Source organism: Strix aluco, chromosome 1 (genome assembly GCF_031877795.1).
Source record: "Strix aluco isolate bStrAlu1 chromosome 1, bStrAlu1.hap1, whole genome shotgun sequence".
Lineage (NCBI taxonomy): Eukaryota > Metazoa > Chordata > Aves > Strigiformes > Strigidae > Strix > Strix aluco.
This window is the reverse complement of record NC_133931.1, coordinates 157,802,558-157,816,889: the sequence shown is the minus strand read 5'-3', so window position 1 is coordinate 157,816,889 and position 14,332 is coordinate 157,802,558. Positions and strand designations below refer to the sequence as shown.

Sequence of the window (14,332 nt, the reverse complement as noted above, 5' to 3'; positions counted from 1 at the left end):
AACCATAAATCTGCTAGCCAGTGCACCAAAACACCAGAGCACGGACTTGGTTTGTACTGCGTAGAAGGGGTTCATTACTACTCTGAAATATTAAACTTGAAACGTGAAGAAACTTGCTATTCAGACTAAACGCTTGAAGAATAACTAGCTTTTTGAAATCTCACTGCTTTGCAGTTACTTCTCTGAACTCTTCCTATTACACGTTAAACCCACCTCCTTTGACAGGGACAGTATCACTGAAGTGAGCTTCTGCAAGACCAATATAAATCCCTAGTGTATGTTTTTAAGCATCGATTTTGTGATGCTCAGCCTTAAACCGGAGAGCCAAATGGAAACGGTGAAAAAAACCCACCCCTGTAGTTTTGATGTCAGCAGTACCCCCAGAAGGCTTAACAACAGAGACAGGCAGGCCTCTAACAGTCACTAACCATGGGGGTGGGTTTTATACTACACAGAACAATCAGTTTCAAGTTAGGATGCTTGAAAAGTTAGGATGATAAAGTGAAGCACGCTTTAAAAAATACAGCTTATCTACAGCAAACACACAAAATTTCCTACAAAACCGTTACGATCAACAATTTGTAATTGCATCTGCAAAGTTGGGACAGTTTCTGTAGGTAAAATTTGCACGAGTCAGACTTGTCCACTGCTGGTAACGATTTCCTGGCACCTTTTACTAGAAATAAACTGGACTCCTAAGAGAGTGGGATTCATCTGAAACACCGGGTGTTTAAGAGGGAGACTCGCAGCACCCACGGAGGAAACCTGACAGCAATCTTAGTGGACTAGGGCTGGCCGCAGCCCTGTCTAACTGCACCCGTGTGACAGCACCGGGGGTGGGGGGAGCTGCTTCTGTGAACGTTCCCGTGCAAGTCTACAGCTGACGCTAACCAGCAACGTGGCAAGTCTCTGCCAGGCAGAGGAAGCGCACTGTAGCCTTCCCACCAAAATGGCCACGGTCCTGCCAACAGCAACAACCTACGGAAGGTGAATATTCACTAGCAAAGAACAACTCTACCCTCAGGACACGGGTGGTTTCTGAACTTCAGAGGTACTTCTGCCAGGATTTTTATTTAATTATTGTGAAACTTCACCATTCTCAACGATTATTGACTGTTGACAACAATAGCAAGCACTGTTCGGTGATGGTCGACTGAATTTTAAATGAGGTTTGTTACCGAGTCCTGCACCAGTTCTGAACTGAAAGCTTGGAGAAAAGACAGGTGCTATGCCGAGGCTGAAAGGTCTGGCTCAGAGGAGGAACTCTTGGATATTTTCTGCCACTACTGTACAGAGATTTCCTTTTTTGTTTTTTCTTTTGCAAGTCAGCCTTCACTAGATCTGCCGTTACTCTCTGCTTGGAGAAGCTTTACTAGAATAGCATTCTGCTTCAAAGAAGGCTGGTAGAATAATATTGGTAGAATAAACAATTATGTTTTAGACTGTCAGAAAAGACACTGTACCTTTTATTGTGGTGAATAAGAAACAACTCTCATCTTGAAAGTTTTGAACCATCTACAAAAAAGAAGAAAGTTTTGAAACCCTCCTGAGTATGACCAATGCAAAAAATAAATACATCAGAAATTAAGCACAGCCTTTTATAAGCAATTGCGTATTTTTGGTTTTATTCAGCAAGTGACAAGCATATACCAAATTAAATTAAAATACATTACTATCAAAATGCTACTTGTTAATCATGTGACAACTAACTGGGAGCCTGTTGCTGCTGGCTGTGGTTTTGGACCTCTAAATGGGTGTAGCAGATGCTCGAATAAGCCAAGTTCAACAGTATTTACATGCTCCCTGCCTTTGGGTATGTTCAAAATAAATACATACTAAGTAATTATTGCAGCATCTCAGAACTATATAGACCAGTTGCCTTTCTCTTCTCATAACTTGGAATTTATTCAGGGAGAGGAAGAGTGACATTTCAGCGATCCTTGTGCTCATTTTAATGTAAAGGAAATGCTACTCTAAATGTCAGAGAATACTAGGTTGCATTATCAAACAGAAAAAGCAGTAATAAAGAAGAAAATCCTCCATTCTATTTAATTCATAAATAAAATGTGTCAAGAAAATAAAATTTCCATTACCTGATCACTAACAAGGATGTGGATACCTGTGGGACCCTGTCTGTAAACCTGGTTGATCTGATGCAAAGGAATGTTAAATGCCAAAGCAAGCTTGCGTGTGACTTCTGAGGCTGCCATTTCTTCTAAGTAGATTGCATGATAAACTACAAGAAAAAAAATGTACATAAACATGGTACTAATTGATAACAAGTAACTGTATGAAAAAAATCTGAATTGCTAAAACCCTTTACTTTACTCTCCCCCCTGTTCTCCCAAAGAAGCATGAGCTGCCATGACTTTTCTTTCAAGGTAAAGTCGTGAATGCTCCTCTCTGACACGGGGGAGGCTTCTATTTGCTCTGCTACTGAAAGCAACTTCCACATTTTTCCCTGTATCCTGCACAAAAAGGCACCATCATGTCAGACTTGAATGGATCTTTAGAGAGTCACCTAAAGATGACTTTGGAAGTAGCTTTGGACCATCTCAAAAGAAGCAGGTAATTTATCTGACTTTCACTACTACACTGTTGCTTTAAATAGGGATGTACATTATATTTTTGGTAAAGAAAGCCTTTTTCAACTGAATAAATTTCCTACAGATCATCTCAGAGCTGAAGGGTGGCAGAGGGGAAATACAACACAGCAAACAAACAGACCAGGAAGACAAAGTAGCTCTTCAGTTTGATGCTGTATCTACAGCTCTGTCACTTTATTTAGTAGTGCTAGAAGCCCTCAGCAGCTCCACGTTTGCACATTCTTCCATCCCAAAGACTGAAGATATCCAGAGGGAAAGTATGTATTTGACAGAGGCAGTATCCTATTTACAGATCCTCCTCCACTTCAGTTCTTGCATGGAAAACACATGACTACTATTACAGCAGCAGCCTGTACAGGTTTCAGCTGGTTGGGGAGAGAGCTATCTTCACTCAAAGCCAAGAGCAAGAAAAGAATCACTTCAAATAGCTCCATTCTCCCAACTGTAAGATTGACGTGAATTTGTAATTAAATATTAAGTTCCCCTCTGTGTTGAAACAACAGCTATCGATCAGGAAAATAATGCTAAAATCGTGAGCCTGTAACATCGCTTGGCTGTTTTTCCTTGTCCAAGCTCTACCAGTTTTCATTTGGTTGCACCAAAAACGACAGCAAAACCAAACAGAAAATGGGAAGGAATCTAAGCGTTTTCTTTGCACGTGGCTTTCACATTTCACCTATGTTTATCTGGTTAATGCCTTGTAATAACATAGCACAGCTAATTTGAGAGCTCCTTAATTAATTACCATGTAACTACAGTTTTATCAATGGACTGAAAAAAATCAGTGATTAACCTTGAGAGGTTTTAAGGTTCTGTTCATCCCATGCAGTGTTAAAACAGCAACGTTGCTGTGAATACAACGTCCTACGGTTTCTCTGCACACCAGAAACAGAAATTCAGCCTCTTCACTATTCTTTTTTTCCTTCCCATCTACTTTTAGACTTTTTAAGACAGAGAAGCAGCGTGCTGAGCGACCCGCTCTGTGCCATACCGTATATTGCACCATTGCTGCTGTCGCCATTGCCTGCATCTTGTCTTTCCAGTTGAATGCTCCTTAATGGCTCCTGACAGACGTAGATCGTTAAACGGGGCCTAACAGACCTGCAATTCAAAGAAATCACACATCGGAGAAGAGGTTACTTGCCCTGGAAATACAGAAACTGATATGCCACAAATGTAGATTTGTTGTGCTAACAGTATACTTGAAATGTTTGCCTTCACTGACCAAAAAAGCCCCAAAAATTAATATACCAAAAAACCCCAAAAGATTAATATAATGGTACGTGGTGTCTCAGATGCTACTGCATTTAAACATTTCAATCAGTTCCAAGTTCATCAAGATGCTGCTTGTTGGAATCCTGGAATGTAACTACTGAATAACAACAACACTTCTTACAAAGGTCAGTGGTAACAAATGCCCATTTCAGTCAGAATCAGACACATCAAGAGGGGTGCTGTCTGTGTGCTCGACAACGGTCACCTCAAAAAGCCTCAAGTGGTTCTTAGCTCCCCTAAATGAGAAGTTTTGTGTCTTGGCAACAAATCTGTTTCCAAGAAATGGGCGGTGCCCAGCTGCATTGGTACCAGTCTCGCAGCCGCCCTCTGAACTCGTCAGTGCCTGCATCTCATCTGGGGCCTGCCCCAAAGGTGTCACGAGGCTCTTTTTAAACATATTGCTGCCAGTTCCCAAGACAGCTCACACAGGCATCGAGGCCCATCCTGAGCCTGACTACCCCATTCTAAGGACAAGGGATTCTAGTAAATGGCAGAACAAAACCCACTCAACCTCACATTCACTGTATTACCTGGATTTCAGTGCATTATATAGCCGAATTCCATCGGCTGGACCACAGATTTGTACCAGATCTTCTCTTGTCAGCTTTAATAAATCAGCACCTGGAGAAACACATGAGGATTTTATGAACATTTCAGAACATCTACACTTTTAAAAATAAATTGTATGTTCATTTAAAATAATAACAACAAACTTCACCGTTATAAAAACGGAATCCTGCAAACACAAACAAGCAAGTAAAATTCACAATAGGCACTAGCTAGCACTAAGAAAAAATGACCGATTTTCCAAGGGTGATTAGTTTCACTTGATGGTGTTCACATCTTTGAAAATGTACAAAGTTTGCAAGGCACACAACTTCTGTAGAGACAGGCGACTTCTATATCCAGACAATGGCTTAAATGACTCAGTTTTAACTGACACCCAAGTTAGTGTGTTTTGAACACATACAAAATACAGAGCAAAGGTATCTAATGGTTTCTCACTCAATGAATCATCCCAGGCATTCAGCATCATATCCTATATGCACTTAATGCACTCATTTATAGAAGATACTGCTAAAGGCTGGCATAACTAAACCAGTGTGGTCAAATCACTACCACCAGCAGCCTACAGGGTGAATCCAGGTTGTGGGGTACTTCCATACAAAAGTTTTATTTTTTTTTTTTAATGATCCTGGGAATAAGTGATCTGTGAAAACAACTGCTTCCCAGAACATTTACTTAAGAAAAGGGAGCCTCAATAAAAGACACATAAAATGGAAGGAACGATCCTTCTGAGTGGCAGCATGGGTGTCAACAAAGAAAACAACAGTCTGAAAAATCAGTCCCTGTAATAGATGAGTGGGAGGACAGGAAAAAAAAAAAAGAAAGTCTTTATTCATGAAAATACTCCACAGACTATCTAGGAATGTATAGGTAAAAGCCAGCAAAAATAATTTGTCCTAATAGCCCTTAAATACTATAATAAAAAAACCCAACACACCTGAAGTATAATAAAAGCTACATACAGTACACCTCTTGCTTCAAGTAAATCTATCAGCCAGCTAGTATTTAACTTCTATAAATATATATAAAAAAATAACAACAAAAAAGAACTGCTTTAAAAGTTTTCCAAGAGTCTTTGCCAGGTATTTGGTACTGAAGCCTACTGAGAAAGCTTAGCGGTCGTAACACAAGAAGCACACATCAAAAATTAACCACCAGCAGAAGAATAAATACTCAATTTCCAGCACTGCAAGGGTTGACAACAAAATATTGTGCTTTTCCATTAAGTCCATGGTATTTACAATAAAATCATCGTGTCACTGGATTTACTAAGGAGCGTTTAGTGCATCAGCACTGGTGAGCTGGTAGATGCTGCTGGTCCCAGGGCCCGGCTGATGTACAAGGCCGGGTCGCTCTGCCGGAGGCCATGCTGAGCAGGGAAACCCAGGTGGCACCAATTCATTGCTGAGATGGCTAGTAGTGCCAGGTCGTTCTTCTTACACATTATCTATGTTATTTTGGGTTTTTTTCCTCAAGGAAATCACGTTCTTAAGTGCCAAAAGCTGCAGTTTTTCCAGAGGCCTCACTACCATCTCACGGTCTGGTCAGTTTTTGTTTGGAGAAGTCATATTGCCTGTGCATAGGAAAACATCGTGGACCCCTGGGGTCTCAAAATTTTAATTATTTTTTAACAGATTGCTTTATTATAACTAATTTTAGCTATTGCTGCCCATATGATGTCACCAGAGCTATACATAAATAATTTTTATCAACACCATGTTTCCATATTGTTTGCTGAGGAAGGTACTGCAAAATAGTAGCTCGTGCATTAGTGAGTCTGCAGAACTTCCTTTCTCAGGGCTGGATGACACCTTCACAGCTTGTTCAGAAAGGCTAAATGTGAGGTTATTTCTCAGAACCTGTATATCCTAGCAGAAAACAGTATGGATGTTAGGCAGGAAACATTAGGCAGCAGCAACCAGAATTAATTAGCGACAGAAAAGACAAAGCTTTGAGTCTTACAGATTTCAAACACGCGACATTAGAGAATCTGTACTTTCAGGGGATTGCAATCATTACTAGATCAAATTAGACAAACATGATCTCAACCAGGGAAGATGCCTGGTACAAAGGGAATTGTGGCAGAAGCAGAAGCTAAACTAAGAGGCAGAGAGCTGGCATCATTCATCGTATTCTCCCCATCCTATGTCACCAAAGAAAACAGAAGGAATTTTACTCATGGTGTGTACTGTGTCATCCCACCCTTTGCACAATTACACAGAAGATTAAAGAAGAAAACAGAGAACATGGCCCCAGACAGCCCATCTATTGCCTCTTCTTGCTTCCATACAGACAGTGGAAACTACACTGACACATTTAAGGAAGAGCAATCAGACATTCAGCTGAAATTAAAGAAAATTAAATACACGTAGGAATTCTCCTGTTGCACGGCACCGAAACAGTTCGATAGGAAAAAGAATTTGCCATTTCTGTGAATGACTATTCACAGCTTCAGAGTTTGGAAGGATGAAAGCTTCATACACTACAATTACATCCAACTCCTACGAGGAGATCTAACATGGGGCAGATGTTAGCAATGTCTTGCACCTTCTTTGAGATCGCTGCATACCGGCTGTCATTAGGAAACAGCACAGCAGAACAGACAGCCTGCTGGTCTGACTCACCAAATCGTTCATTTTTCTCAAAGGACTTGTCCTGGTTTCAGCTGGGATAGAGCTATTTTTTTTTTTCCCTTCTTAGTAGCTAGATTAGTGCTGTGTTTCGGATTCAGTATGGGATTTGATACGAGAAGAATGTTGATAACACACTGATGGTTTTAGTTGTTGCTAAGAAATCAAGGACTTTTCAACTCCCCATGTCCTGCCAGTGTGCAGGTGCACAAGAAGCTGGGAGGGAGCACGGCCAGAGCAACAGACCCAAACTGGCCAAAGGGATGTTCCGTGTCATATAAGGTCATGCCCAATATCTGGGTGAGGGTGGACCATGAAGCGCACTCTTGCTTCTGGGATTGTGGTTTCAGGATTCTGTCTTCTCTGGGATCGCTAGCTGGGAACGGGCTGGGCCTTGGTGGTGAGCAATCAGATTGCACATTACTTGTTTGTATTTTCCATTATTACTATTATTATTTTTTTCTTTTCTCTTATTTCAATTATTAAATTGTTTTTATTGCAACCTCTACGTCTCCTTACCCTGACCCCTCCAGTTCTCTCCCTGACTCCCCGGCGAGCGAGCGGCTGCGTGGTGTGTGACTGCCAGCCAGGTTTAAACCATGACAGGACTAATCAAGGTTAAAATGATTTTGTGAACTACTGTCAGCAAAAAAGAACCTAGCTTCACTTTTGGGTGTTAGGGTGAATTTGTGCAAAAAAACCTAGAAAAAAAATGCCTTCCAGTGCAAACTGAACATTTAATAAGCGAATTAGTAAATTACAATAAATACTGATGCCATATTGTTTTTCCAGAATTATTTTCCCACACAAAACTTGCTCACTAACACAAAGAAAGACTCTAAATAAAAAAGTAAAGTACAGATACCTGAGAAATTTGAAAAGAGTCTTGTATAGGTAGAGAACCTATGCTTGAGCAACCATTGCTGAGTTTCCTGGATTGTGGCTGAAGGATGAAGCTGCTGTAAGAAACAAAATTGGACATGATAATTTGGATTAAAAAAACCCCCAAAACCATTAAAATAATCTCCCTCAGTTAAACACTTCCTCAGTACCTATTAATATCAAGGTATGTATAAATCAAACGTTCTGACACAATTATAGCCATGATCAATATCAGAAAGCAAACACTCACATCTCCAGACCCTTGAGAAGTTCCATCTCCTTGATGATTTGGGGAGGAAGAATTGCTACAGATTAAAAAGAAAATAATAGTATTACTAGAATTTTATTAAGCAAAGTATTTAAGCACTGCTGAAAACCTGAAATTCCCAAAACAATAAATATCACTGTTGAAAGACAAATTAAATGCTGCACAAGTGAAACTTAAACTCAAGAGTAAGATCATCACACTTCAATATGCAAGTAATCTGGTTTCTATTCTGTGTATTCCTTCTCAACTGGAGAAGCAGCTTTACCAACACTCTCAGGAGGTTATATGGCCACTTCACTGTCTTAAAGGGTAGCTGAGAAAGACGTAGTAAAATACAAGGCAGACAAAAGTGTATAGACCAGACAATACCACTGTAAATCATTCCTTGATCACCCAAGTTTGATTACAGTGGTTTAATTAATGCTTCAATACAAAATGTTTTTACCAATACAATTTCTGTTGAAAAGCTTGTAAGATTACTATTGGGTTTTTTCCTTGCAAATTATATTAACTGTGTATGAGGGGAATGAAGACTGCTCTTTCTGAAAACAGCTAGGTTCCATAAACAAAGACTAAATTACAATAGTTAAAAAGTAAAGTATTTGTTAGATGACAAAGGACAAGAAGAGTTTTCAGCAATGTATAGTAAGAAAGAAAAATGCTGAACCAGAAGTAATTACATTATAATTGAATCACATGATCCAAGTGTCAAACTCTAAAATAAATACATAGGGTCAGAACAATCTCTCAATTCCCAGTGGAACCAGGAAACAGTTGCATTTACTCAGAAAATGCTTTTGAATAAGCCTGATTTTAAAACGTTATCTTTAATTAGGGTACAGAAAAGAAACCTACCTGTCTGGGACACTGTAAGTATTATGCTGAGCAGAGGTAAAAGTTGGAGCAGGAGTAGGACTGTTGTTTACAAATGTTGTAGGAGTATCAGGCCATGGTGAGCACTGAAGATAAAGAATTAAAACTTAAGTTTCTCTTGACAATACATTTTTTACAGATACACACTTCTTTCATTTAAAGCTGGGCTTTTATCCACAGAGAATTTTGATTTGTAATTCCAAATTGAGATTCCCTCCATCCCACACATTACATGCAGATACTCCAGGTAAAAATCAGTTTTGGTTTATCTTGTTCTTTCATGAAGACTCCTATTTATACTGTCTTCTGTTAACAAAATGAAGGTATTAGTGGGGAAACTGATAGAAGACCTGTACAGGTTAGTCAGTTTAAAACAAACCAACCAACCCACCCCAAGCCATCTGCTGAAAAAACGCATTTCATCCTAAAAGGGATGAAGAGGTTGTTTAAACTGCAGCTATCATGACTTAACAATAGGTGTTCAGCAATAGTAAGCAAAACTATGAAGCTAGATTTCACCTTGTGGATAAATTTAATGTATCTCCCTAACAGCGATTAAATACAAATGGAATTTTCAGTAGAAATTTTGTGAATTGAAAACTTTTATTCATTTACTGCAGAACTAAAATGATGCTTACATGTATTGCTTTCTCTAAACTGCTTGGTAAACTGGAATTTTTATACACAAATTTAAGTCATCACAAGTATATGATGAGCCAGCTGTGCAATTTAGTCAGTCTTTTTTGCATATTTTTTTAAACCATCATGATAAAGTGCTTCAAAATGAGACGAGTTTTTAGTGTTTCCAATACCATTGCAAATCCAGTATTTTAAAGAAAAAGAAAAATAAAAACCAAATAGATTCTGGTATGTTCAAAGACAAACAGACAGGATTAAAACAAGAAAGTGGCCCAAGATAAAGTAAGCTAAGACCATGCCTGTTAAAACAACAAAGATTTCTGATATACTTATCATGCACCAGCTAAATACCCTGTAAGGAAATTTCCAGAGTTATATCATAGCCTTGTGGGGGGAAGAGGAGGGAGGGGAACAAGTATGACCTAATATTAATGAAAACATGTTTCCACACTTTTTAGTTGAAAGACCTTTTCACTATCCAGGGGAAATAGTAAATAAGCATAATACCAGCTGCAATCTTCTGTAAAACAGTTAACAACATTTCTATGCCAGACTCTTCTTCACTCGTCAGAGTAAGACTGCAAGTTCCCCAGTATGGCACACACAATTTTAAAAGATTAGTCTTGCATGCCAGTAGCTTAACAGTTAGGAAAATTCTTCATCTGTCTGAGATTTGATTCAGATCATTTTTGCTAGCCACTGTGTGCACACTGACTTCAAATCCATAGTCAACACCACCCTTCAGACTACAGTGCCATCCCCACAAAGCATGCTCTTCTAGGACCTTCTAGTGTTAGCCACTCTTCCACCTATTCTGTATATTCTCATCTGTTGTTTCTCTTCTCAAGCTCATTTTAATGTTAATCTCAAAGATGTTGTATTACAACAGGTAGTTAAAAGAGGCGTTCATTCCCCAATTATGTGGTCCAAAGCCATCATTTCAAAATGAAAGCTCAACGTAATAACTTTGTTCTTCTGAAATATTTTGAAAGCATAATTTATTTCTTTTTTATTTTCTGACACTCTCTCCCTAAATTTTCATGCAAGATGTTTATCTGGACACACAGGTGCAAGCTGTACATCCTTAGCCACTATTCCATTACAAGATTCTGTTCTACAAATCTTTACAGGGGCAGGGAAGAATGCACTGGTGTCAGAGAACAGCTTTTGCACCATTCCCAAGGCACGTACTTCAGTTAATGTTTCTGTCCTTCAAACCCAGCTGAAGTTGTTCACAACAGAACTCTGAGTTTAAATGTAGGAAGAAACACATATGAAATATTTAGAAATAGAAAATCCCAACACAAAGCAAGTAGCCTTTCTTCTATAAACACACTTTCCTAGCTTGTCTCCTCTTCCAGCAAAAATGTTACTAACAATCCACTGAGACTGAATCAGATGGTTGAAAAAAGAAAAAAAGGAGTAGTAATTATAACACTACTGCAACATGCCCATTGGCTCAGTTCTTTCTTCTGTCTTACAGGTTGTGGAGGGAAAAATAAGTATTTGAGCATCAAGATACTTAATTCTGAAAGGTTGAAGGAACAATGAAGCCTAGCATTAAAATAAAAAAAAAGAAAAAAAAAAGAAAAAAACCACCCAAAACCCAACCAAAGCAACAGCATATATTCTTCAAGTGTTTTCTAGCAATTAACCCAAGCTGCTTATGCTTTCCTCATCACTCACATACGCAACTCACCCACACTTCACAAACCCACCAGCTTCACCTTAGACAAATTCCTGAGCATCAAAATCCATTAACACTAAAAAGACTAAGCAGGGGTGTGCTTGCTAACATCCTGCATGACGTGACTTCCCTGAAACAGCATCTGCAGTTGCCACTGCCAGGGACAGAACACTGGACTTCACAGACTTGTGGTCTGATCGGTCGGGCTATTTCTTACATTCTTAAGCCCAACACTGAGTTAACCAAAGGACATTCAGCAAGCTAATACAATTACTAGAGTTCCTGGCCACTAGATGTAAAATTAAGAGAAAGATGCCACCCTGTCACAAGGAAGCATCCAACTCTGCAAAAAGCCATCACAGCACAGAAAAAAGATTGGCATTATATCTTTACCTGTATAATGAATAACAAACATATACTGGTGCATTTCCAAAGATGATGTTTTTGAGGTGTCAAGACTAACTGCCCTCCATTACTAGTACACTGATACAATACTACTGATACAACTGTACTCCAGAAATTATGTCTTATTTCCAAACACTGATTAATTCTTGAGAAGTAGAAAACTATTTTGGTTTCAGATCTTTAACATCCTTCTTCATAGGCCATGAATGAAGTCATAAAGTATTGATGAATGGTTTTACTTGAGTTAAAAGGCAAGAAGACAGGAAATCTTTCTAAGTATGTCTTTTCAGATTCAGAATATGTATCATTTAAACTTCCTAACTTATGAAGAATTGCAAAAATCGCAAGTTATTCTAAGCCATTATTTAATGCCATTTCCCTTCCTACTACCAATCTACCTGAATCTACACCAAATCATGCTTTACAAGAGACTAAAACTGAACTTTGGCAAAGAACTCCATACTATATTCAAATAGCAAATAAACACAAAACCAAAATATAGTAAGTCTAATTTGTTCTCCAAATTATACTTGGGCACACAGCATCATCTCTAGAGAAGAAAGCAGCAACATTATTATACATGGTATACAGCTTTTTCAATAAACCTGTAAAACACGGGGTTCTTGCCCAAACAACAGAAGTTGTTGCTGGCAAAAGCAAAAAACTTCTGCACATATAGACCTAATTGTTGTGAGAGCAGAAGGAGTTACTCCCAAAATGCGAAGTCACCCACATTACACATCCTGTATACTACTGACACTGCAGTATGAAGTACAGGTGTAAGGAGAAACAAAGAAATACTATATGCTTACGTTGCTAAAATAGTTTTGCTCTAGCTCCACTTTCTGACTCATATAGCCTCTAGAAGGTTTTATATTCTAAATTTAAGCCGCTTACAGAAAATATTTAATTTCTGCACCAATCTTTCATGTCCAAAACTTAATGTTCCAATTTATTTCAAGGTCTGTACCTGGAAGTCTTCTAACTTCCATGTGCCCTATAATCAGCTCTATCTGCAAAAAATGACCATTTGACCAAGTTTAATGAAATTGTACTTTTATATATTCTAGCTTGTAACATATAATACAATACAAATATAAAAATCAAACAAGATACTGTGACAGAAAAAAGTGTAAAGACCCAACTATCATAATACAAATGTGTCTGCTTTTTCAAATTCAAAGCAAGAATCTGGTGGGGTTTTTTCCTCTTCATCATTAGATTAAGCTCTAGCTTCTATATATTTGGAAGAGAGGAAAAAATAAAGTGCCTCCTTCACCAAATGGCCCTTGGATGAAGGTCACCTGGACTCCAAGGTCCAGAAGGCAACATTACATTTGTAGCCTTTTATCTCTACAGAAGTAGTCAAGGCTCCATAGGAGTAAAGTGTCTTAATAAGCAGTTTAACTATGTGTCTGTCCATTTGGAAAATACTGAGATAAATACTGCAGAAATTGCAGTGAATGCACCGAGTTTTGAAGCATCAGGTAAATAAAAAGGAGTAATGGAAAAGCATATCTAGATGGCATTCTTATGAAAATGAATGAGAAGGAAAAGATGGGTGATGGTAATTAGGAAAAAATCTCTGGTTCTTAGGACAGGAGAAGAGCAGAGCAGAATGACCATTCAGAAAGGAAGCTTCACCAAACTCTTTGTCAATTGTGTTAGAATCCCATACGACTTAAAGCGGAAAGAAGAGATATTAGGTTCAATGTTTCCTGAAGGAAGCACAGTAAGAAACCAGTCTGTCCAAATCAGATAGTGGAAGAAATCATACAGGGGGAAAAAAAAAAAAAAGAAACAAAATTAGAAATATGCAGCAAATGGAACAGCAGAATCTTGGAAGGGCCAAATAAAAAAGCCAACATACAAAATGAGATGCAAAAAGCAAGGAACCAGAAAGACAGCCTATGTAATAGGTGAGGTGTAGGAGGAAGATAACAATACCCAGCTTTAAAAAGGAAGACAACTATAGATTCGATCAACCTAAATTTCTGGAATTCAAGAAAAGATAACAGAAAACTATTTCTGGGCATCTATGAAGCAGCACTGACTAAATAATAGCCAGCATTCCCGACTTCATCAAGAAAAACACACTCCAAACAATCCTGTTTTCCTTCTCTAATGGAGCTACAGTTCCTAGGACAGGCAAAGTACAAGATCCATCATATACAAAGACATAGTACGTAAAACAGCGTCAATTCCCATACTTAAATGTAGGGAAACAGGTCAGTTTTTGTGTGTAAGCCCCTCTGTGACAACTGTGCTGCACATATGGTACATCTGATCTGCACACACGAGGTAAGTGCTAACAGCCAAACCTTCTGATGGCTACATCTGGGAAGGCAGATTTGCAGGGACAGAATAGCTTTAAGTAGAAACACGCATCATTCCCTGTCCATATTTACAAGGCCCACAAGAATAAGCCTGTCTGGTGACAAGAGAAAAGGCTGAGTTGGCCTTCGAGCTGTAGATCACATTCCTTTTCTAGATCAAGCAA

At 38.7% G+C, this 14,332-nt stretch overlaps 1 protein-coding gene across 3 annotated transcripts in view; it reads right to left on the bottom strand.

The window, feature by feature from the left end:
• The window catches only part of UBP1 (upstream binding protein 1), a 41,796-nt gene that overhangs the window by 1,921 nt on the left and 25,543 nt on the right, over positions 1 to 14,332 (bottom strand). For 2 of the 3 annotated variants that reach the window (XM_074842385.1, XM_074842405.1), the window contains 7 exons: positions 9,084 to 9,187; positions 8,211 to 8,265; positions 7,944 to 8,037; positions 4,412 to 4,502; positions 3,598 to 3,707; positions 2,094 to 2,236; positions 1,464 to 1,515 (listed from right to left, as the gene is read on the bottom strand). In XM_074842385.1, the coding sequence (XP_074698486.1) occupies positions 1,464 to 1,515; positions 2,094 to 2,236; positions 3,598 to 3,707; positions 4,412 to 4,502; positions 7,944 to 8,037; positions 8,211 to 8,265; positions 9,084 to 9,187 (649 nt within the window). The remainder of the gene's footprint in view (positions 1 to 1,463; positions 1,516 to 2,093; positions 2,237 to 3,597; positions 3,708 to 4,411; positions 4,503 to 7,943; positions 8,038 to 8,210; positions 8,266 to 9,083; positions 9,188 to 14,332) is intronic. The other variant, XM_074842395.1, reaches the window with a different exon arrangement.